This window comes from Eulemur rufifrons, chromosome 9 (genome assembly GCF_041146395.1).
Source record: "Eulemur rufifrons isolate Redbay chromosome 9, OSU_ERuf_1, whole genome shotgun sequence".
NCBI lineage: Eukaryota > Metazoa > Chordata > Mammalia > Primates > Lemuridae > Eulemur > Eulemur rufifrons.
The window spans coordinates 39,381,613-39,405,816 of NC_090991.1; the positions used below are offsets into that span (position 1 = coordinate 39,381,613).

General features: G+C 44.6%; 1 protein-coding gene across 5 annotated transcripts in view; it reads left to right on the top strand.

Moving 5' to 3' along the window:
• DHX8 (DEAH-box helicase 8) overlaps nt 1-23,156 on the top strand; it is a 53,846-nt gene extending 30,690 nt beyond the window's left edge. For 3 of the 5 annotated variants that reach the window (XM_069482657.1, XM_069482654.1, XM_069482656.1), the window contains exons 8-23: nt 49-252; nt 948-1,035; nt 1,910-2,007; nt 3,502-3,649; nt 5,702-5,883; nt 6,811-7,005; nt 7,608-7,793; nt 7,916-8,126; nt 8,488-8,669; nt 12,162-12,302; nt 15,084-15,239; nt 17,564-17,701; nt 18,464-18,592; nt 18,763-18,959; nt 19,429-19,608; nt 20,344-22,972. In XM_069482657.1, coding sequence (XP_069338758.1) covers nt 49-252; nt 948-1,035; nt 1,910-2,007; nt 3,502-3,649; nt 5,702-5,883; nt 6,811-7,005; nt 7,608-7,793; nt 7,916-8,126; nt 8,488-8,669; nt 12,162-12,302; nt 15,084-15,239; nt 17,564-17,701; nt 18,464-18,592; nt 18,763-18,959; nt 19,429-19,608; nt 20,344-20,563 — 2,655 coding nt within the window. In that variant the 3' untranslated portion in view covers nt 20,564-22,972. Of the gene's footprint in view, nt 1-48; nt 253-947; nt 1,036-1,909; nt 2,008-3,501; nt 3,650-5,701; nt 5,884-6,810; nt 7,006-7,607; nt 7,794-7,915; nt 8,127-8,487; nt 8,670-12,161; nt 12,303-15,083; nt 15,240-17,563; nt 17,702-18,463; nt 18,593-18,762; nt 18,960-19,428; nt 19,609-20,343 lie in introns of all 5 variants that reach the window. The other 2 variants (XM_069482653.1, XM_069482655.1) reach the window with 1 other exon arrangement.
• Nucleotides 23,157-24,204: the final 1,048 nt, after the last annotated feature.

Here is a 24,204-nt window from a genome sequence, read left to right on the forward strand (position 1 = left end):
ATGTAAGAGGGCAGCAAGTGAGCTAGCTGCCTTGTTTCTGTGCCTTAGGATGTGGACCAAGAGACTGGAGAAGATTTAAACCCAAATCGACGGCGAAATCTTGTTGGGGAGACCAATGAGGAGACCTCAATGCGGAATCCGGACAGACCCACTCATCTCTCCCTCGTCAGTGCCCCTGAAGTAGAGGATGACTCACTGGAGCGCAAGCGCCTCACCCGCATCTCTGATCCAGAGAAGTGGGAGATCAAACAGGTTGGGGCCGTTAGCCTTCATGGCCACATGGTCATTCAGCATGTGGCATGGTGGTTAGGAGCGTGGGCCCTGGAGCACGATGGCCTAGGAGGACTTCTGGCCACTAATTAGCTTTGTAATCCTTAGTCAAGTTACCATACCTCTTTCTGCCTCAGTGTCCTCCTCTGTAAAACAGGGCCAGTCGGGTGGTGTGGGGATTAAACAAGGTGACAGCGATGAAAATCTTAGGTTGGTGCCTGGCATATAGTAGTTGCTATGTAAGTGTTCATTATTGTTTTCATCATTTTTCTGTAAACGTCAGAACCACAGTGTGTCAAGCACCATGTAGATGCTCGGGCTACAAAGATGAGTATGTCATACTCTGGAGGAACTCAGAGTCTAGTGGAGGAGAACTAAATAAATAATTGTGAAGGTTACATTATTATATAAGAAATGTACCAAAGTGCATTTTGGAAGCAAGGGAAGGAGCAGGTAATTGTTCCAAGGCTGACATCTTTGAGCCTTTGCTTTTCAGCACCATGTTATAGAGCCTTTTAGGGATGGGTTATATGTATGACATTTGAGGTCCTGACATTCTGGGTCAGAGGAGAAAACAACTTTGGTTTTCTTCATAAAACCTGTGTAATTAACTGTCTTTGAAAAGAAGAGTTTTGATTCTAGCGGGTTACAAATGCTGCCTTCTGTTCTTTGCCTAGATGATTGCTGCCAATGTCCTTTCCAAAGAAGAATTTCCAGACTTTGATGAAGAGACTGGCATTCTCCCTAAGGTGGATGATGAAGAAGGTAACTAGCCGCTTGGATTGAGCAGGATAATGGATCGGAAGGATAATTGGCAGTTGAGCCACTGGGCTGGGTGCTTTGTTTGTAGTTTAACCCAGTGGCTCTTAATCATTTATTCCTTGGGTCTTACGAGTCATCTCTCAAAGAACAAGGGCCTCTCCATGATAGAAGAAGTTGATTTTTCTGACTAGCGTTTATATATTATTATACTTTTTGCTTATAATAAATTTTCAGGATATAAGGCTGGGCATGATGGCTCATGCCTGTAATCCCAGCACTTCAGGAGGCTGAGATGGAAGGATTGTTTGAGGCTGGGAGTTTCAGACCAGCCTGGGCAACACAGTGAGACCCTTCTCTACAAAAAAAAAAATTAGCCAAGCGTGGTGGTGCATGCCTGTAGTCCCTGCTACTCAGGAGGCTGAGGCAGGAAGATTGCTTGAGCCCAGCAGTTGGAGGTTGCAATGAGCTGCAATGATGCCACTGCGCTTTACCCAGGTGACAGAGGGAAACTCTGTCTCAATAGAAACAAACAAGGCAACTGAACACTCCTCCTTACAATCTGCTACCCCTTCATATTTAAAAACAAAAACAAAACAAAACAAAAAAACCACATTTTCCCACAGGTATAACTTCTTTTGAAAGTAGCTCTGATCAGTTCTTAGGCTGGAGCACAAATGCTCTAGAAATGGCTGGGGCGGGGGTGGGAGGTGGCGGAATGATCACCTGGGTTAGAGTTTTACTTGCGTTGCTTTTCTTTTGACCTTGGCAGCTGTCTGTTTGATAAAGATTGCTGGTGCCCATGGAAATTGCTTTAGTGAAAATGACTGATCATTTCTCTTTTGTTTATGGGTAATTCTTCTTTTTGGGGAACTTTTAGATGAGGACCTGGAGATCGAACTTGTTGAGGAAGAGCCTCCATTCCTGAGAGGGCACACCAAGCAAAGCATGGACATGAGCCCCATTAAAATTGTTAAGGTGAGAAGTGCTGGGACTTTCACCTGGAAATGTCAAGTGGACGTCTTTTCCTAAAGTAATAGGTCAACTTGTTAGATCTGTGTAAGCAGAACTCAGGCCACAGAAAGCAGTCTTGGCTTTTAACCAAGGTCTAGAATATTTTTATTTTAAATGGAGATTGGCTTGGCTTTGTTGCTTTTGCTTTTGTTAAAAAAACTCTTTTGTGCTCATTTAGTGTGTTTTGGGAGGAAGCAGAGAATAAGTAGGAGTGCTTGATCTACCTACCATCATTGCCTTTGCCCAGTTCCTTAGGGCTTGAATCATTGTCTTACAGATTCAAGGCAATTTTGAGGAGTTTATGTGAACCCCATAGAAGGCTATAGCACTGGGTGTTGTGGAGGATAGAGCTGTGAGGAGAATTCAAACCAGAATCCATAGAACAGTTATAAAATTTTAGGTATGGAAAAGGGTATCTTAAGGTCTTCCAGCCCAGCCACCCGTACGTTTATAATCCACCCATATAATTCTGCAGTGTTCTTCCCATATGGTCACCTCACAGCTGCATGACGTTGTTAGTGACAGGGAATTCATCAACCCTTAAGGAGAGGGTACCCTTTATTTATTTTCCAGATTCTGTTATTTTTTATTTTTTTATTTCAAAATATTAAAGGGGTACAAGTGCACTCTGGGAGGCCGAGGCGGGTGGATCGCTCAAGGTCAGGAGTTCGAGACCAGCCTGAGCAAGAGTGAGACCCCGTCTCTACTAAAAATAGAAAGAAATTATCTGGCCAACTAAAATATATATAGAAAAATTTAGCCAGGCATGGTGGCGCATACCTGTAGTCCCAGCTACTCTGGAGGCTGAGGCGGTAGGATCGCTTCAGCCCAGGAGTTTGAGGTTGCTGTGAGCTAGGATGATGCCACGGCACTCACTCTAGCCCGGGCAACAAAGCGAGACTCTGTCTCAAAAAAAATAAAAAAATAAAAAATAAAAAAAATAAAGGGGTACAAATGTTTTTGTTCCATGGATGAATTGAATAATGACACTATAAGTCAGGGCCTATAGCATGCCAGTCACCAAAGTAGTGTACATGGTACCCAGTAGATACATTTTCCTTCCATCTTTAGGTGGATCTGATTGTTTGTTCTTTAGGTGGAGCTGAAATCTGTCTCAGTGAAGTGTCCACTTTGGCCTTAATTTTAGTTCTTAGGGTCATACAGAAGAATTCTTATCCCTTTCTTATGTCCTTCATGCATGTAAAGGTAGCATCATTTCTGTCTCTCTTGGGATTCTCATCTTCAAACTAAGCATCCCAATTCTTTCAGTAATTTATCATTGTCCTCATTTATTTTATCTGAATGTGCTACAGTTTATCCATTTCTTTCATGTAGTCTGGTACATTGATAGGAACTTTATTCCAGGCGTGGTCTCGTGCTTTAGATTATAGTGGCTTAACATATATATTTTATTTCCTGGACATTTAATGCATGTTGCTTTTTTCTCTGTTGCATTAGAACCCAGATGGCTCCCTCTCCCAAGCAGCCATGATGCAGAGTGCCTTAGCCAAAGAAAGGCGGGAACTCAAGCAGGCACAGCGGGAAGCCGAGATGGATTCTATTCCCATGGGACTCAACAAACACTGGGTTGATCCTCTGCCTGATGGTAGGACCCCTGGAGGGGGACATGGGCCTTTTTAAAAAAATCTGAGCCTTCCAGTACACAGGGAGGGGGTTCTACCAGCACACACTGTAAATTTAGCTTTGGTTTTTCACTTCACTTAGAATGTGTTTGTTTGTTTTGTTTTTTAAACACATGTTTAAAACCAGAAGTGTTTTAGTAACCTTGGTCAAATCATTAGACTGGCTGAATTTCTATTCTGAATTACTTAGAAAATTTTATTTTAGGGCACAGTGGCTCATGCTTGTAGTCCCAGCTACTTGGGAGGCTGAGGTGGGAGGATCCCTTGAGCCCAGGAGTTCAAGTCTTCAGTGAGTTATGATCATGCTACTGCACTCCAGCATGGGCAACAGAGCAAGACATTCCATCTCTTAAATTTTTTTAAAAAAAGTTTACAGGTAGTGTACAGGTAGTGTAATTGACTATGGTAGAGAAATTGAGACCCAAAGGACAAATGAGGCTCAAGTCTGTGAAGAGGGGATGGGATGGGATGGGGTTGGGAAGTGTGTTTCAGGCTCCGGAGTAGTTTGTGCTGGGGCCATGGGGTGGGAAGAGGACCTGGAAGGAGGGTTGTGTAGCTGGAGTACAGAGAGCGATGGGCAGAGTGCTGGAGGATGAGGCAGGAGTGGCAGGCCGGGCCTTTGTAGACAGCATTCAGAATCTGGCCTTAATTCTGAGTGTACTGGGAAATGTTGAGAAGTTCTAAGCTGGGGAATGGCATGATCAGAGTTGTATTTCCAAAGGATAATTCAGGGTGCCCTGCAGAATGGGTTAGATGGTGTGAGAGTGGACCTGTGAGATGAATTAGAAGGCTTTTATATAGTTTAGAGAAAGGATGATAGTATGAATGTGGAGTAGCAAAGAGAAGGGATGTACTTGAGAAATGCGATTTGTTGAACGTAGGGGACAGGAGAAGTGAGAGTGGTCAAAGATGACTTCCTGGTTTCTGGTGTGAGCACCAGGGTGAGTAATGGGAACACCGGAGGAGAAATGGGTTTGTGGGGAAAGATGGTGAAATTAGTTCTGGACTTGTATCTGGGGTAACTGGAGGACATCTTGGTTCGAGGTATCGGGTATGTAGTTGAATGTAAGTGCTCAGAAGAGAGGTCTGGACTGGAGTTTTGGGAATTGTATTAGTTTGGATATCAGAGTAAAGACTCAGAATATTAGATTAACAGAAGGTTGAAAATGTTCATTCATTGTTTTAAAAATATAATTCTCCATTTCTTCAGAATAGGCCCCATTTCCTTCCCTCCTTTTAGTGAAAGTTTCACCATGACCCTTCTTGGCCTCTGCCAAAACTGACTTATTTGATTACTTAAACATATTTTTTGTAGCTGGCTTTTGCCATCAAATTCGTAAAATTGTATATTCTAGAGAGCCACTAAAATTCTGTTCAGTTTTTTGTTTTTCACTCAAGCCACAATTCCAGGGTTAACCTGGAAAACTTTAAGCTAAGTGAAAGAAACCAGGCACAAAAGACGACATGTCATATGAAATATCCAAAATAGGTAAACCCAGAGATAGAAAGTAGGTTAGCAGTTGCCAGGGGAAGAGGAAAGGGAAGGATGGGGAGTGACTGCTGATGCGCACAAGGTTTCTTTTGGGGCTGACGAAAATGTTCTAAAATTAGGTAGCGGTGATGATTGCACAACTTTGTGAATATACAGTAGACCACTGAGTTGGACAGGGGGAAATGGTATGTGAGTTACATTTCAGTATGATGATCATTGAAAAAAAAAAGAATCCCAGGGTCAAACAATCAGATCTTCACTTCTCTCAACTAACCTTTTTTCTATCAGGAGATATCCTAAGTATATAGAACCACTTATTATGGTCTCTTTCCCTCTTCTGTGCCTTGCTGCTCCTTCTGTGTACTTTTCTTCACGTTAATTTGTTTCTCTGAGCACCCTTGGTCAAGGATCAGATTGAACTGAAATATTGCATGTGTGGTGCCCACCCGCCATTTTGGTTTTTCCCCTGGTCCATCACGAGGTAGCTTGAGGACAATACTAAGTTGCCTGATTTCCTTTCTAGCGGAAGGCAGGCAGATTGCTGCCAACATGAGGGGCATTGGGATGATGCCTAACGACATTCCCGAGTGGAAGAAGCATGCCTTTGGGGGCAACAAAGCTTCTTATGGAAAAAAGACCCAGATGTCAATCCTTGAGCAGAGGGAGAGCCTGCCCATCTACAAACTGAAGGAGCAGCTGGTCCAGGTGAGAAGCCCTTTTAGGATGTACTGGTGGGGTAGTGGGGGTGTTTTCTAAAAGAGGGAAACATACTCTAAAGAGGGACATTTAAAGATTGAAATTAGCAGGACAGGTATATGCCTATTTGAAGTGGTTCTTCCAAAAGGGATAAGAAAAAACCAGAAAATGTTTCCAAGGACTTTAAAAAATATATATATGTTAGTCTACACATTTTTTTTCCTGAGGACCCTAGAGCAGTTCCAGGTAGGCAGAGTATTGTGTTCCAAGGGCCAGCAGCTCTGGTCATGATTAAAAATGGGGCTACTCGGCCAATGAACCCATATAGGCAGGGACTTTGCTTCAGGTACTTATTTCTGTATTCTGGAGTTCTGCTTTTAAGACCGCCAAACCTTCCTTGAGGTAAGCAAGGTTTCAAGGTTTCTGGTTTCCAATGAATCCATTCGACAATAACATATGTATACAGGCAAGTACAAATGTATGTGTACGTTCACACACATGTTTTATGTGTGTACTGTATGTGTTTATAGATGGTAGCATATTATGTACACTGTTCTGCATCGTTTTCCACTTGGTATATCTCAGATTGTTCCTTTTTTTAAAATGCCTGTTGAGTGCTCTGTTTTGTGGATAGGCTGTAGCTTATTTAACTAGTTCTATATTAATAGATATGTAGGTTGATTGCAATCCTTTGCTGTTTCAAACAGTGTAGAAATAAGAAATAAGATAACTTTTGAGGGAAAAGTACTGGAGATTTGTGAGTTGCAGTGGGAAAGAACACTTTTTATGTATCCTTTTAATATACTGCTGAATTCTTTAACCATGTGTGTATGTCCCGTTTCTTATTTAGTGTTAGAGTGTAAGGATTAATTATTTTATTCCAGAGTGATGGTGTCACAAATTTTAATGACCCTGCTTATATTCTGTTGCTTTCAGGCTGTCCATGACAATCAGATCCTGATTGTTATCGGAGAGACAGGATCTGGGAAGACAACGCAGATCACCCAGTACCTGGCAGAAGCCGGCTACACTTCCAGGGGCAAGATTGGGTGTACCCAGCCCAGAAGAGTGGCAGCCATGTCGGTGGCCAAAAGAGTATCAGAAGAGTTTGGTTGTTGCTTAGGCCAAGAGGTAAGTAGATAGTGAAGCTGCTCTGAAAATGCCAGAAGAAAAGTATAAAGGCCCAGATCTCTATATCTATAAAATGGAAATAATGCTACCTTTTTTGAGGTTTCTCCTGAGAGAGGGTTTTCATGGTGTAGGGTCAAGTCCAAGGCATACCTTACTATGAGGTAATCACTGCACGTCTTGGTCAAATTCTTTTTCTTTTTTTTGAGACAAAGCCTTGCTCTCTTGCCCAGGCTGGAGTGCAGTGGTGTCATCATAGCTCATTACAACCTCAAATTCCTGGGCTCGGGTGATCTTCCTGCCTCATCCTCCCAAGTAGCTGGCACTACAGGCCCGTACCACCATGCTCAGCCAATTTTTTAATATTTTATAGAAATATAAAAAGGAGTCTCGCTATGTTGCCCAAGCTGGTCTCAAACTCCTGGCCTCAAGCGATCCTCCCACCTCAGCCTCCCAAAGTGCTAGGATTACAGATGTGAGCCACTGCGCCCAGCCAAATTTTTGTCTATTAAGATTATGAGTAACAGCCAGGGCCAAAACCTTGCCTGTTGATTATGAAAAGGAGTTGTTTATGTCTTAGGTTTTCTACTTCTGCTCTGCTTTAGGTGGGCTACACCATTCGATTTGAGGACTGCACCAGCCCTGAAACAGTCATCAAGTACATGACAGACGGGATGTTGCTCAGAGAGTGCCTGATTGACCCTGACCTCACTCAGTATGCCATCATCATGTTGGACGAGGCACATGAGAGGACAATCCACACTGACGTGCTCTTTGGATTGTTGAAAAAGGTAACTGGGCACTCTTCAGTGACCCTTCTACCTGTTGGAAAGTGAATTCTGGGAATTGGATTTGAGTACCTGTGCCTTTTTGGGTAGTTCTTTTTAGTAAGCCACATTGCATTTCTCTTCAGACAGTTCAGAAACGGCAGGACATGAAGCTGATTGTCACCTCAGCCACATTGGATGCAGTGAAGTTTTCTCAGTATTTCTATGAAGCTCCCATCTTCACCATCCCAGGTCGAACGTATCCTGTGGAAATACTGTACACAAAGGAGCCCGAGACAGATTATCTGGATGCCAGCCTGATCACTGTCATGCAGATCCATTTAACGGAGCCACCAGGTGAGGAGAAAGAGCATTTTTTTCCTCTTAGGCTAAAGGTCCTATTATGGGTATCTTTTTTGCTAATCTTTTTAAAAATGCCTTTTAAAAATTGATCTCTCTGTAAGTCTCAGGCTTGCATGTTTGAAATGGTGATAGTGAAAATATAAATAATGGTATGCAGGATTTAAATGCAGCTATTAAACATGGATAGATGATAACTTCTGTATAATGTTATGTAAACAAACTTCTGTTGTTTACTTAGAGGTGAGAATATGAACGTGTATTTTCTGTTATTTAGAGTTCTGTTAATGTCACTACAGCCTTTGTATAGAACACACACTCAGTTAGAAAGTGAATTAATGCTCTGCTGTCCTCGTAGGTGACATCCTGGTCTTCCTGACTGGTCAGGAGGAGATTGATACTGCTTGCGAGATCCTGTATGAAAGAATGAAATCCCTGGGACCTGACGTTCCAGAGTTAATTATCCTCCCGGTGTACTCTGCCCTGCCCAGCGAGATGCAGACCCGAATCTTTGACCCAGCTCCACCAGGCAGCAGAAAGGTAACACTAGGCAAAAGTGAAGCTCCCGTGTGCACTGAAACCGTATGGCGTGTGCAGCCTGCCTCCGCAGGGATCGCTTAAGGTGTATGCAAGTCTCGTTCAGAGACTGGTCCAACCAGTTTGTTTAGGAATGAGGGTCTTGGGCCTGCTCGGTGGCTCATGCCTGTAATCCTAGCACTCTGGGAGGCCGAGGCGGGCGGATTGTTTGAGCTCAGGAGTTCAAGACCAGCCTGAGCAAGAGCGAGACCCTGCCTCAAATAAGAAAATTTAAAAAAAAAAAAAAAAAAAGGCCGGGCGTGGTGGCTCACGCCTGTAATCCTAGCACTCTGGGAGGCCGAGGTGGGCGGATCGTTTGAGCTCAGGAGTTCGAGACCAGCCTGAGCAAGAGCGAGACCCCATCTCTACTGAAAATAGAAAGAAATTATATGGACAGCTAAAAATATATATAGAAAAAATTAGCCGGGCATGGTGGTGCATGCCTGTAGTCCCAGCTACTCGGGAGGCTGAGACAGGAGGATCCCTTGAGCTCAGGAGTTTGAGGTTGCTGTGAGCTAGGCTGACGCCACGGCACTCACTCTAGCCTGGGCAACAGAGTGAGACTCTGTCTCAAAAAAAAAAAAAAAAAAAAAAAAGAGGAATGAAGAATGAAGGTCTTGGATGTGACCTCTGCTCTTCTTCCTCTCCTTCGTTTGACAAATATTTTTTGAGTGTCTACCAGGCTTTGGGCTGGACACCAGGGCTGCAGCAGGAGGATAAGCTGCTGTCTGCTGAGGGGCAGCCACCAGTGGACAGACCTTCAGCACAGTGTGTGAACGTGCTGCTGGTGCTCTGGGTACCCAGAGCGGAGTCCCCAGCCCAGTCTTTTCTAGAGGAAGGAAGGATCTAAGCTGGTCCTGAAGAACTTGAGAAAGGTGGGGGGATGTGCGTTCCGAGGAGACAGCACCGCTTGTGATGGGCTGGAGGCGAGTGAGCAGGGCCAGTTCAGGGAGCAGCATAGTTCCAGAAGCTGTAACAGTGTGTGACTATGTGTATGAGACAACAGAAAAGGAGACAGATGGATTTTTTTAAAATAACAGCTTTATTGAAATATAATTTACATACCATACAATTTACCCTATTAACGTGTATAATTCAGTGGCCTTTAGTATATACTTCTGCTATATACTATATACAATCCCTTAGTATCGGCAAGGGATTGATTCCAGGACAGTCCCCTTCCCCACAGGTAACAAAATCCAAGGATGCTCAAGTCCCTTATGTAAAATGGCCTAGTATTTGCATGCAACCAACGTGTATACTCCAGTTTTGTACTTTATTTTTTTATTTTTTGAGACGAGAGTCTTGTTTTGTTGCCCTCGGTAGAGTGCAGTGGTGTCGTCATAGCTCACTGCAACCTCAAACTCCTAGGCTCAAGCAATCTTCTTGCCTCAGCCTCCCGAGTAGCTGGGACTACAGGCATGTGCCATGATGCCCAGCTAATTTTTCTATTTTTAGTAGAGATGCGGTCTTGAACTCCTGAGCTCAAGGGATCCTCCCACCTTGGCCTCCCCAAGTGTTAGGATTATAGGCGTGAGCCACCTTGCCCAGCCCCGTTTGGTACTTTAAGTCGGCAGCCCCCAACCTTTTTGGCACCAGGGACCAGTTTCATGGAAGGCAGTTTTTCCACGGACTGGGTGGGGTGGGGTGGGGTGGAGTGTCATGGGTTGAGGGAGGGTGGTGCAGAGCTCCGGCAGTGATGCGAGGCTCATTTCCTAACTGGCCACAGACTGGTACTCAGCCGCAGCCCGGTGGTTAGGGGACTGCAGCTTGAAATCACTCTAGATTACTTACAATACCTAATACAGTATAAATGCTATGTAAATAGTTGTTATACTATATTGGGTTATTTTATTTTTCCTCTTTTTTTTTTTTTCTCCACAGACACCACAGTGATGTAGGATGTATTAGTTTTTTATTTGTATTATTTTTTATTGTTTTTTTTTTTTTCTGAATATACTTGATCTGTTGTTGATTGAATCCACGGATGTGGAACTGGTGGATACAGAGGGCTGATTGTATTCACAGAATTTTGCACTCATTACCACAATTGATTTTAGAACAATTTTGTTACCCCAAAAAGAAACCCTGTATCCTTTAGCAGTCAGTCCCCCATTTACCTCTCTGCTTAGCCCCTGGAAACCACTAATCTATACTTTCCGTCTCTGTGGGTTTGCCTATTCTAGACATTTCATCTAAATGAAATCATATAATATGATTTCATATAGTATGAGGTCCTTTGTGACTGGCTTATTTCACTTAGCATGTTTTCAAGGTTTATCTACATTGTAGTATCTATCAATACTTCATTTCTTTTTATTGCCAAATACTATTGTATTGTGTGGTGTGTACTACATTTTGTTTATCCATTCATCAGTTGACAGACATGTGGGTTATTTCCACTTTGGGGCTATCATGAGTAATGCTGCTATGAAGATTTATTTGTTTACAAGTTTTTGTGTGGACGTATGTTTTCATTTCTTTTGGTTATGTACCTAGGAGTGGAAGACAGATTTGAGTAACATTAAGGAGTTAAAATGGACAGGACATGGTGGATGCCAGGAGGTGGAGGGGAGAAGGGTTAGGGAAAAGTCAGGCATGACTCTCAGGTTTCTGGCTTAGGTGGCTGGATAGAAGATGGTGCTGAGGAGGGAAACATGGGAGGAGGAGCAGATTTGGGGGAAAAGATGGTGAATTCCTCGTCCGTTCTATTCCTAGTGGTTGGACTTCATTCTAAGCAGGGCTTCTACAGCTTTGTGGCAGGTATTTAATAGAAGCCTTTTAGGGCCAGTAAGATGCCGGCATGATGTGAGATGTTCTGGTGCCTCCTAGCAATGATTTTCTAAGCAATTGTGTTTTATTAGCTGAACCTCTGGGTGGAAGAACAGTGGCAGTGCCAAGCTGAGACTAATAATATTCCAGATCACATAGATTGCTGCACACACAGAAACTGTAAAATTCCTCTGTCACTTCGTGGTTCATTTTATGATCAGAAAAAAAACAATCTCCCTCTTGTTCCACATATACGTTCTACAGAATATGAACAGCCCATTTTGTAGTCCAGATGTCTCGGTAGGGGAAGGAAAAATCTCATTTTGCACTGGCACGTGTGATGCCAGGAAATCTCTGCTTTCCCAGGGTGCTAGAAAATTAAAATTGTAGTAATCAACATTGGATCTAGAAAATGAGATATGTAGCCATTTGCACCAAATGAAATTGGCTTTGATTGGCCTTAGCTTTTTCCTATTCCATTTCTCCTCTCAGGTACCACCCCCTCTCCAACCTAACTCTTAAGATAAAGGCACCTCCCCTTCTGCCCATTGGAGGCTGAGCTGGGATTAACTATCATTTTAACCCTCTACTCCTTTGGGAAGATGTTTGAGTTCAGAAGACCTGTTTCATACCCCAGGGCTGAGCCGGGGCAGCTCACTCCAGCTGTGCTCCTCTCACCTGCAGGTTGTGATTGCCACCAACATCGCAGAGACATCGCTGACTATAGATGGCATCTACTATGTGGTGGACCCTGGATTTGTGAAGCAGAAAGTTTATAATTCGAAGACAGGGATTGACCAGCTCGTGGTGACGCCTATTTCTCAGGTATGGTGGCTTCTACCAATAGCTTTCCTGAAAATCCTGGGTAAGGCCTTTCTGAAATTTTTTATGGTTCTAAAAAATTGGTATTTTGAGCTTTATTGTTTTCAAAGATTAACTTTTAGGATACTAGGTACTTTAGTGGGGTATAGGGAAATTTTGTGTTGTTTGTTTTTAATTTTAGAGTAGTGTTTTAACATTAAAATACCCCATAAAATTTGAACTTAAAGAAATATTTGAATCCTGGCACCCTATATTATCCAATTTAGGTGGAAAGAATATATTTTCTAAAGTACTGTACTTAGCTACAGATATCTGAGATAGTAATAAATGAGATGATTATATGTTTCTTTGGTAATTATGGAATAATTTCCTGCTTAAATTATATTAAGAAAACAAATTACGTGATCACCTTTTTGAGGGCCATTTGGCAACAGTGTATCCAAAATATAAAAGTTCATCTCTTTAACCTATCTATTCCACTTGTAGGAATATGTCTGAAAGTTAGAAATGATTAAACACATGTCCAAAGGTAATGGAAAAGGGTGTTCGTTGAAGTATTGTTCATATCAGGGGAAACCTAGAAAAATTCTAAGTGCGCTTCAAAAGGAAAGTTGTTTAATAAAATATGGCATATCCATGCCATAGAATGTTGGTGGCGTTAACGTGGTGGTATCTATGTTTAATGACATAAGCATGTAACTGTGATATTTTATTTGAAAAAATTGAGTCTACAAAACAGCATGAATGGTATAATCCAATTTTTGTTTAAAAATAGATGGTGTGCATTTCTGCAGAGTGCATGTGAGTGATGCGTGTCCGAGACTGAAAGTATATAGTCTAAATGTTGGCCAACGTTATTTCTGGGTGGTGCTACTGGGTGTTGTGCATTTTTTTTCTTTTTTTTTTTTTCTTTTTTTTTTTTTTTTTTGGAGACAGAGTGTCGCTTTGTTGCCCTGGCTAGAGTGAGTGCCGTGGCGTCAGCCTAGCTCACAGCAACCTCAAACTCCTGGGCTTAAGCGATCCTCCTGCCTCAGCCTCCCGAGTAGCTGGGACTACAGGCATGCGCCACTATGCCCGGCTAATTTTTTCTATATATATTTTAGTTGGCCAGATAATTTCTTTCTATTTTTAGTAGAGACGGGGTCTCGCTCTTGCTCAGGCTGGTCTCGAACTCCTGACCTTGAGCGATCCACCCGCCTCGGCCTCCCAGAGTGCTAGGATTACAGGCGTGAGCCACCGCACCCGGCCCATTTTTTTTCTTTATACTTTTATATATAGTTTTAATCTTTTACAATGGGTATGTATTACTTTCATAAACTGTGAAAACTATATGTTTATTTTGGAACTTAATAATATTAATAATAGCTAACACTTGTAGGGTACTTATCAAGTATGAGGCACTGTCGTAGACACTTTTGCATACATTGACTCAGTATGTTCTCACATTAATCCTATGTGGTAGATAGTGTTATATTATCCCCATTTCACAGATGAGAAGCCTGAGGCACAGAAGGGTTAAGTGACTTACCTGATATCACAAGCTGGTGGAGCTGGAATTTGAACCTGGGCGGTTCTGCTCTAGCTATGTGCTCTGTACCACTTCTCAGGGCAGTGTGTGACACACAGTGATAAAAAAATTAGTTACATACGCCTGCCCCGATTTGGAGAGAGACATCTGTAGAATGCTGTGGAGTCCTGCCAGTGTGTGTGATTGCTGCCTGGATTTGTGTGGTTAGCTGTCCTTTCATACCCCATGCTTTGGTTTGGAGCTGGCATAGTAACTTGTAAATCCTGGTACTGTTTGTGACAACAGATGGTTTTGTCAGAAAATGGCCCTTTTCAGATTGCTGTTCACTGTTTCCTAGCAACCTATGGCTAAACTACAATTTTTTTTAATTAAAAAAATTAGTGTTCTCCTCCCCTCCCCCAAGTACAGAAGTAATATTACATTATTTTTGGAAAATGGGAGAAAAACATTTTAATTATGCATAATCCTACTACCCCCACTGTCATCATTTTGTTGTTTTTCTTTCCAGTCTTTTTTCGTGTTTGTTTCTTTCATGGTTGCAATTTTAGTAGTCATGTAACTATGCAGTTTTGTATATTTTTTAAGTATTTCGTTTTCCTGACTATTAAAATAATACATGTTCAATATTTGTTAAAGTCTAAAGAACATAGAACTCATCTGTAAGCCTACCGTCAGAGTTAGCCACTGCTAACATTTTAGGGTATTTTTCCCCCAGTCATTTCCTTCTGGTAGCATATATATTATATAAAGACTTTCTATAAAATTAGTATTATATTGTTGTATAATTTGCTTTTCTTCACTTATTGTAAGTGAACATTCCTTTTTGTCAGGGACCATCTCAAACCTGACTTTTAAATGACTGCAGAGTCATCACTGGTATGATCAACATAATTTATTTAGTTCACTTACATTTTTTGGTCATAACTGTGAGGATGGTGTTTTGTCATCTTGTTTTATGCTTTCTGTTGTATAGTGTGCCACACTAGTTTGAAGGTATATTTCTGAGATCTTTATTATACTTCTTCTATTCATCTTGCTTATATTTGCCTCCCCTGAACAAACTTCCCTCAAATGCTGAGTATGGAGAGGGGATGAGAAGACCACTGGTAGTCTTGGAAATGGTCCTAAAGGAAGTGAAATAAACCTCATTTCCGATTTTGCCAGTTGCTAAGTGTTCCCCTTTTAACAGATTTCCTGGGTAAAGCTGTTAAGCCACATTTAACAGATAAGTTACTTTTATATGCTCACCCCTCTAGGCTCAGGCAAAGCAACGAGCTGGCAGAGCTGGGAGAACGGGCCCAGGGAAGTGTTACAGGCTGTACACGGAACGTGCCTACCGAGATGAAATGCTGACCACCAACGTGCCAGAAATCCAGAGAACCAACTTAGCCAGCACAGTGCTGTCGCTCAAGGTAGAAATCACTGTCTCATTAGAGTGGGTTGGCGGAACAGTCCAATCCTATGGCCTTAGTAAATGAATCTCAGTTTTATGAACCTTGTTAAGTACTTCAGTAACCTCATGGAACCAGTCCCTTTGAGTGAAATGCAAATGGCTTTGGTAACAGCCTCTCACGGTGGGGCTGGGGCTAAGTTGGCATGTCTGCTGTGAATACATTTTTCTTACCATAATAACCAGCAGGACATTTGTTTGTAAAAGGTCTTAGCTAGGAGCATTCTCTAAAAAGAAATTAGAAAAATATAATCAGTGCCAAACTGTGGACAAACACATTTAACCTCAACCACTTTAATGTTCAGATCTAATTCTGTTCTTTTAGAATGGGAGGAAAGCTCCCTATCTGAAAACTTTTCAAGAGAACTGTCAGTGACATTTCAGACTGGCCCTCAGGGGCCTGGTTTTCATTCTGAATCATTGCTCTTCCTCTCTCAGTCCCCAGTGAGGACCTTCATTCTCTTTTGGCAGGAGGAGCCGCATGAGTAATTTCCCAGCTGATGGCATTTCCCCTGACACTGATGCTACCCTGGAGCCCTGGCACTTAGCTGGTGCAGAGTGCTCTGTTGTCATTTATTATTCATTCCCTGCAAGAGAGGCTAAACAGAGCTTCAGAAAAAAACCTGCTCCAGTCTCTAGAGTACCAACAGAGAGGCATCTGTGGCTCAGACTTCAGCTCTGAGTTGTGTGACCTTGGGCAAGTTTATCTACTCTGCCTTCTGCTCTGTGTTCTCATCTCAAAAAGGGGGCTGTTAATAGTATCTGTTGCAAAGATAAGTGAGATGATGCAGGTAAAGGCACTTGGCACGGTGCTTGATGATTGCTAACATAATTCTTCATAGTTATTATTCATACAATAAGCATTCGTTGAACATCTGCTGTGTTTATGGTCATGATCTCACTTTATGAGAAAGAAATAAAAAGCTTAGATCCTACCGCATCACCCTTTATACACACTTGAATAGTAGTACATCATTCAGTCATTTCCTTTATTCATCAAATTAGCTAGCAAATGTCTTGAACACCTACTACGTGCCAGGCACATTGATTGCACTGTGTTGTGGTTTTGTGAACGTGGTTCTCACCCACTGTGAACTGTCTGAGAGCACGGGCCATCTCTTATTCATCTTTATACCCCTCCCACCTATCGTGGGATGAGGTTCTTCATAGATGCATAGTAGAGATGGTGTATGCAAGAGACAGAGCAAGGTGCTCTACTATCTTTATTATTATTGTGGTAAAATACATATAACATAAAATTTACTATTGTAACCTTTTTTAAGTGTGCAATTCAGTGGCATTAAATACAATCAGAATGTTGTACAACTATCACCAGTATCCATTTCCAGAATTTGTTCGTCATCTCAAACAGAAACTCTGTACCCATTAAACAATAACTTACCTTTCCCCCCACCCTCTAGCCCTTTGTAACCACGATTCTACTTTCTGTCTCCATGAATTTACCCTCTTCCAGGTCTCTCCTATAAGGGGAACCATATGCTATTTGTTCTTTTGTATCTGGCTTATTTCACTTAGAATTATGTTTTCAAGGTTTATTCATGTTGTAGCATGTATCAGAATTTCATTCCTTTTTAAGGGTGAATGATATTCCATTGCATGTATATGCCACATTTTGTTTATCCATTCATCAGTTGATGGACATGTGGGTTGTTTCCACCTTTTGGCTGTTGTGAGTAGTGCTGTTATGAACATTAGTGTTTGAGTCTTTGCTTTTAATTCTTTTGGCTATATACCTAGAAGTGCAATGCTAGATTCTATGATAATTCTATGTTTAACCTGTTAAGGAACCACTGAACTGTTTTCTACAGTGGCTGCACTAATTTACACTCCCATCAGCAAGAGGTTTCCTCTTTCTCCTCTCCTTGCCAACACTTATTATTTTCTGTGGTTTTTTTTTATTATTATTATAGGTATGCTAGTGGGTATGAAGTGGTATCTCATTGTGGTTTTGATTTGTATTTCCCTAATTACTACTGATGGTGAGCATCCTTTCATGTGCTTCTTGGCCATTTGTATATCTTCTTTTGAGTTGTATTTATTGCCATTTTGAGGGAGTGTTTTGTTTTTTTAAAGTTTCCTGAGAAAGTACATGCTTAGTAGTTTGAGTTTTGTGTGGCCCAGCCCTGGAAATTATTGCTAATCTCTCTGGTGGCTTCCTAAATGCAGTTGAAGAAACAGGAAAGAAAATGGCTAGTAGCCTCCCCCACCTATGAACACTGGCTAAACCAACCCTCCTGTCACATGCTTTCTTCCCTTCTGTTCTAGGCCATGGGCATCAATGACCTGCTGTCCTTTGATTTCATGGATGCCCCACCAATGGAAACTTTGATCACAGCCATGGAGCAGCTGTACACACTGGGGGCCCTGGACGACGAGGGCCTGCTCACTCGCCTGGGCCGCAGGGTAGGGGACAAACTTAGCTCCTGGTGCTTTTGGGATGATTTCCTGGTCAGCCTTTCACATTTTTTCATCTATGCAAATCAAGCTCTAAGGCCCTGGACAAGCTTTGATTAGAATTCTAGATTTTTTTTTTTTTTTAAACCTGAGTTCCACTATCACCTTAAATGGTTTCTTATTTATAGAGAAAGAGATTCTATTCACAGTTAATTTTACCTCAGAATATATATACTTTTTAGACAAAGTCTCACTCTGTCACCTGGGCTAGAGTACCATGGCATCATCACAGTTTACTGCCACCTCAAACTCCTGGGCTCAAGCGATCCTCCTGCCTTAGCCCCCTGAGTAGCTGTGACTACAGGCACGCACCACCACACCTGGCTAATTTTTTTTACTTTTGTTAGAGATGGTGTCTTACTGTGTCGTGCAGGCTGGTCTTGAACTCCCGACCTCAAAGATCCTCCTTCCTCAGCCTTCCAAAGCACGCCCTGCCCCCAGGATATATTATTGAGTCTAGCCTTAATTATAAAAAGTGTTTGCAAAATTCCCACCTACCCCAATAGTAGTTATGTATTTAGTCACGTACATTCCATTGGGGTTGATCTGGGAAAGGAAAAAACAGCAGCATTCTTCTGATAGAGAAGGCATTACACATCATCGTGCTTTGGGGAAGTGTATGCTGTTACCCACACTGACCAGTGTGGCTCCGGGGAATCCAGAAGTGTCTTCCACGGGGAAGTAGTTGTAGTTTTTTTTTTCTCCCTCTAGATGGCAGAGTTTCCTCTGGAGCCAATGCTGTGCAAAATGCTCATCATGTCTGTGCATCTGGGCTGCAGTGAAGAAATGCTGACCATCGTATCCATGCTGTCTGTGCAGAACGTCTTCTACAGGCCCAAGGTAGGGAGTTCAGACCCACGTTCAGATAGGGGTGCTGTGAAGTCAGCCTGTTGCCATTCTGATATTTGATGCAGACACTTAATAGGGCCATGTAGGGCTCCCGAGAACTGCTGGACGTTCAGTTAGTAGCTGTTGAGTGGGAAATGACCGTTTGTCCCACTGCTTGGCAGGATAAACAAGCCCTTGCAGATCAGAAGAAGGCAAAGTTTCACCAGACCGAGGGGGACCACCTCACCCTACTGGCTGTGTACAACTCGTGGAAGAACAACAAGTTCTCCAACCCATGGTGCTATGAGAACTTTATCCAAGCTCGTTCCCTGCGCCGGGCCCAAGACATTCGCAAGCAGATGTTAGGCATAATGGACAGGTAAGCGGAATCTGGTGACTTCCCACATTTGGGTTGAACCTCCTTGAGTATCTTGTCTGTGTCCGTGCTATGAAGCCATAGACACCTGTTCTCTTGCTCTTCACGGGGCCTTTTTCCTCTAGCTTTTCCATCTCTGTTGTACTCCTCCCTGAGCAAGGGTATGGCTGAGCATCACTTCAGAAAGTTACTAAGAGGAAGATGATTTATTAGCTGTTGAAAATGTTCTTTGTTTAAAAGCCTCTGGAACATTATTAGTTTAGAATTGAATTCTTGCCTAAGTGAAGCATCTGGATCTTAGTGCCTCCATCTTGTTCTCTGTGTAGAGCTGCTCGTGGAGCATGTTTAGGGCTGGAAGGAAGGTCCTGGTGACTACTCTGGAGACCCAGGATGGGGATGTTGGGCACTGCCATTGTGGAAGACAGAACCTCTGAAAGCAGAGTAGACTCACATCGTTGTCCTGTCTTGATAGACACAAGCTGGATGTTGTTTCCTGTGGCAAGTCCACAGTCCGAGTGCAGAAGGCCATCTGCAGTGGCTTCTTCCGTAATGCTGCCAAGAAAGACCCGCAGGAGGGTTACCGGACGCTGATCGACCAGCAGGTGGTCTACATCCATCCTTCTAGTGCTCTCTTCAACAGACAGCCGGAATGGTAGGTGGGCAGGTCCCGGGGCTTTCCTGGGCAGAGAGAACCTGTAAATCTCCTGACACTTTGCTTGTGTCTTCACCACCCTCAGTACTTCCTGTTCTAGCATTGCTTTTATTTCTAGAGCAGCAGAAGCCTATAGTAGGCACAGTATATCAAGCCCTGTGGAGAGGAATAAAATGATAAGGATGAGAGCTAGAAAAGATCTTACCTAGTGAGGTGGTTTAAAAAACTTAAAGTAGCACTTAAAAAACTGGACTCAGAGTTCTGATCTAATATGTAAAAATGATTTAAAACCACCACATTACCACAGTAGAAGGGTTGGAGCTGTAGTGGTAGATCCTTGCCTGCTCGGCCTTCCCCATCCTCTTGTGGCAGTGTCTAAGGTTCCTCGTCAGGGCCTTCGAATTCTGTGGAAACCATCTGAAAAACCACCCTCCCATTTTATGGGGCAAGAAACTGAGGTCTAGAGAAGGGATGTGATTGGCTCCATGTCACTTAACTAGTTAGCGCCAGAGCCGGGATTAGAACACATTTCTCCAGAGAGCTTTCTTATGGTTAGAGGTGTGCAGGCTCCTGAGCATTGGGTGCGGCTGTCATAAACAGACTGCGGTCTCCGGAGGGGTCAGGTGGGAGAGGTAAGAGGGTAAATTGCAAGCTCAGCTGAGGCCCCAGAGACCAGGTTGACTGTGGAGTGGGGCCTGCGACAGAGTCTTGAGTCCTCTCTCTGTCCCTCCTCAGGGTGGTGTACCATGAGCTGGTGCTGACCACGAAGGAATACATGCGTGAGGTCACCACCATCGACCCCCGGTGGCTTGTGGAGTTTGCTCCAGCCTTCTTCAAGGTCTCTGACCCAACCAAGCTAAGCAAGCAGAAGAAGCAGCAGCGGCTTGAACCCTTGTACAACCGCTACGAGGAGCCCAACGCCTGGAGAATATCTCGGGCCTTCCGGCGGCGCTGAAAGGCAAGCTCGTCCGCCTGCCTCCCTGCAGCAGCAGCCTAGGCTTGGACTTGCTCTCATTGATGAAAGCTCTTCAGCTGTCCTGTAACTGAACATCTCAACTGAGTGTTTTCTGAACTCGACTCATTTCTTCCCTGATTGTAAAATTGACCTGGGGATTTAAGCCTGGCTTTGGCCAGAGCCTCCAGCCCCCACCACCCCAAGTCTTGGGACCAGCTGGGAGCTCAGAGCCAACATGGAGACACAGTGCATCATCCTTAAGAAAGGGGCAACGTGTGCAGCCCTGGGTTGGGAAGGGGAGTGCGAGCACCTGGCACAGGGACACAGTCAGGGCCCTGGTGCCCCCAGAGGAGGGAGCTGCTGTGCTTATCTCGAGTGCTGGCCCCACTTCCCGCCCCGTCTCCAACCCCTATACTTCAGCTTAACTCCCTGGAAATATTTATTTTCTTAAGGAAACAAAAAGGATGGTTTTCTGTGACTGTTTCTTTTAGCTGAAAAGTTGGGATGTTGGCCTGGGCTCAGTCAGGATGAGGGAGATTTAGTGTCTGTGGCTCTGGTGCACGTGGCAGAGAATCCCCTGAATGCCCTGAAACCAGAGCCCAGGGCCTCTTTAGGCTCGGACGTGACGCACCGCCCAGACCTCCAGCCTCGTCTTGGAGCATCCGAGCTAGCCCAGCGCCCGGGAGGATCACCCGTGACCGACCACATCCACGCCACAGAGCGCTCCGGTCTGGGTGCCTGAGTGGTTACAGATGCCATGTATTGAACACAGAAGGCTCGCCCCTCGCTGCCTCCCCCCACCCGCACCATGTGCAGTGTGCCCCACTTCCTTTTGATACATGCTAAGTAATGATACCACTTTTATTTTATTTCATTTTTATCTCCCACCCCCAGGTCTTCAATGGACTTTAACAAAGGGATTTTATGGTCAAGGCCTCCCTTCCCCAACCCCAAGCAGAAAGATGAACATAACACCCCTAGAGCCAGCTTCTGCCACCCAGCATCTGTGCTCCGGGACTTGTTCTTAGTGACTTCTCCCTAGCACTTCCACAGGGAATCGCCACCTCCTGGTGGCCCCCTCACAGCTCCTGAGGAGGCTCTTTACCTGGAGGAACATCAGGCAGATCCTGCCAGGCCAGGTTGTGGAACTTCTGGAAAGCTGGTCTGGATGTGAACCCCGTAGGGAAGCTCCTGGGAGATGGGCACATCCTGCTACCGTGCTGTCCCCACTGTCTCCTCCCACCCCCACATTGGTAAGTTTTGAGATTAAGTAAATACTGAAAGTGCTGTGGAACTGTATGCCAGACACTAAAGAGACTAGGTGACATTTTTGGATAGAAGGAACGTGTTTTGTCACTGGGCAGCAAATAAACCACCATAAAGACAAAATTCAGAAAGAATCCAAGGGGGAGGAATATAGGCCAGGGAGTGTGCTGCCTGCAGTTCCTGCCCGTTCAGTAAGGGAGTGAGTGCCTCCAGTTCTATTGGAGTGTGGCCTTAGTGAGCCCAGGCCGGTAGTCAAGGGCCGGGACATTGTTGTGTTAACCCTGAACGCCTTGTGGGGAGACACAGTGAGGGGACCGCCAGGTGAAACCAAAAGCCAAGTAGAGGCTGGGCACCCAGCTCCCCAGTCTTAATTCCGGCCTAGGTCTTCCCCATTCAGAACTAACTCCTGGGCATGGCGGCCCAGCCCGTCTCAACCGAGTGCCTGGCACGGACAGTGTTGGCAACCGAGGAGGGATGTTTGGGTTTTAAGCTGAGGTTGAAAAGGGTGTTTGACAGGCCAAGGGTGAAGGACAGCAGGGCTGGTTATCCTTCTGGCTTCAGTGGGGAAAACAAGGATCCCAACTCTGGGGGTATTCCATGACCATCTCCACACTGGAGCTGGGCTCATTTCTCTGCTGTGACAACACAGCTGGGTTCCGACCTTTTGACCGTCCATCAGGAAAGCAATGTCGGCAGCAGAGCCGCGCCTGCTCTGAGGGAGAAGGGGGCTTCTCTCCAGATTTGGAAGGGGAGCTCGCCTGCTGCTCTCGCACAATGGGACCCTTCTTTCTCTTCCTTGAACCGGTATTTCCCGAGATTGAGTGACAGCCCAGGAGAGGATGTGGGTCTCGTGCAGAGAGCTAGAATCTTCTTGGCCGTCAAAGTATACTGTTCACCCTGACCCAGCGGGAGCCGAGCTCAGGCATTGCCTGCCCGTGCACATGTGCTGAGTCTGTGTGTTTGGGTATGTGGGGAACCGTCCCCCTGGGGCCCTGGTAAGCTCCACTGCTGAGTCAGGCTGCTTGGGCCAGGTTTGCTTCATCCAGTCTAGAGCATGCTTTGGTTTTGGCTGTCCCTCCTGCAGCCCAAAGAATTTCCTCCCGGTGGTTGCTGTAGCTGTCTCATTGGAGCAGTGCCCCTCCAAGCTTGAAGAATTTGAACAAAGAGCTGTGAGGAGTGGCTTGCTAATGAACAGTTCAGAGGGCAGAGGTCAAACATCTCAGCCTGGGGAGAGCTTTCCCCGACACTGCTTCTCATCCAACTCTGTTTTTTTTCCAAGTGTGCGTTTTCAGCCCTCAGAGTTTTATACCTTCTTCCCACCGTGATAGCCTGGCTTTAATGTGGAATTAAATGATATGTTTTTTAAAACTTGTTTTTTAAAATTGATTTTCTGTTTCTTGCTCTAAATTGTAAGTCAGTACATTGATGATTTTTGTTTCTAGGGAAATAATGTTGCTTTTATTTACAGGTAGTGGCCGAGAGGCATCCATCCCTTCCTGCAAGGGCCACTGTGGTCTTGGGTTAGTGCTGGGCAGGGGCTGCTGGCAGGAGAGTCTCAGGCATTAACGGAGAGCCCAGCCGGCCCAACCTCAGCACGGCTGCAGCCACGGGAGAGCGCCTGTTTTGACCTGAGCCTGTCTCCCGTCTCCTGGGAAGCTGTTTGCATAGGGACCGGCTCTAGAACCACCCATTCTGCCCCTCCCACCTTGTTCCTTGGCTGCCCTCTGTCACATCTGCTCAGTCACACTTGCTCCCTAGGTGGCACTTTTTCAGCCTTGCCTTTTCTAGCACCCCTTAAGAACTCAGCCCCAGGACTCTGGTCTCTCCCAGATTTGGCGAGGAGAATCTATGCTGTTTCCTGCTCCCCCCACCTTAAGACCTAGTCTCCTCCTTTGGCCAGAACCCAGGGCCTGCTCTGGCCTCTCCCTGTACCTTCTTGCCCGGGTGCCTTTCTCCTTTGGCCCGTTCTCTAGACGAACACTTGTCCCCAACTGCAGCAAAAATAGCACCCTGGAGCAGGGGTGGGAGAACACACAGTTGGGATACACGTGGGACAGCACGGTCATGGGACTTAGGTGCTCTAGGATCACAGAAGCCAAAGACCAAAACCCTGCCTGAGGAAGCTCCAGGATGGAGGGCCTTGCGCTCAGTAGCCCGCCCCCCCCAGGAGCAGGGAGACCACTGCAGGAACCACGCTGAAGGTGGCCAAGGGGTGCCGTCCAGATTACTAAGTGCCTTTGGTCCATCATTTCTGGATTCCCACACTAATCCAGGGATGGAGAATGGGCCTTATCATTAGGCCCATTTTTTAAGAGGAAAAACAAAGTCAGAGGGGAGCTTCCTTTCTCTAAATCTACATGGGGAGTGTCAGGGCC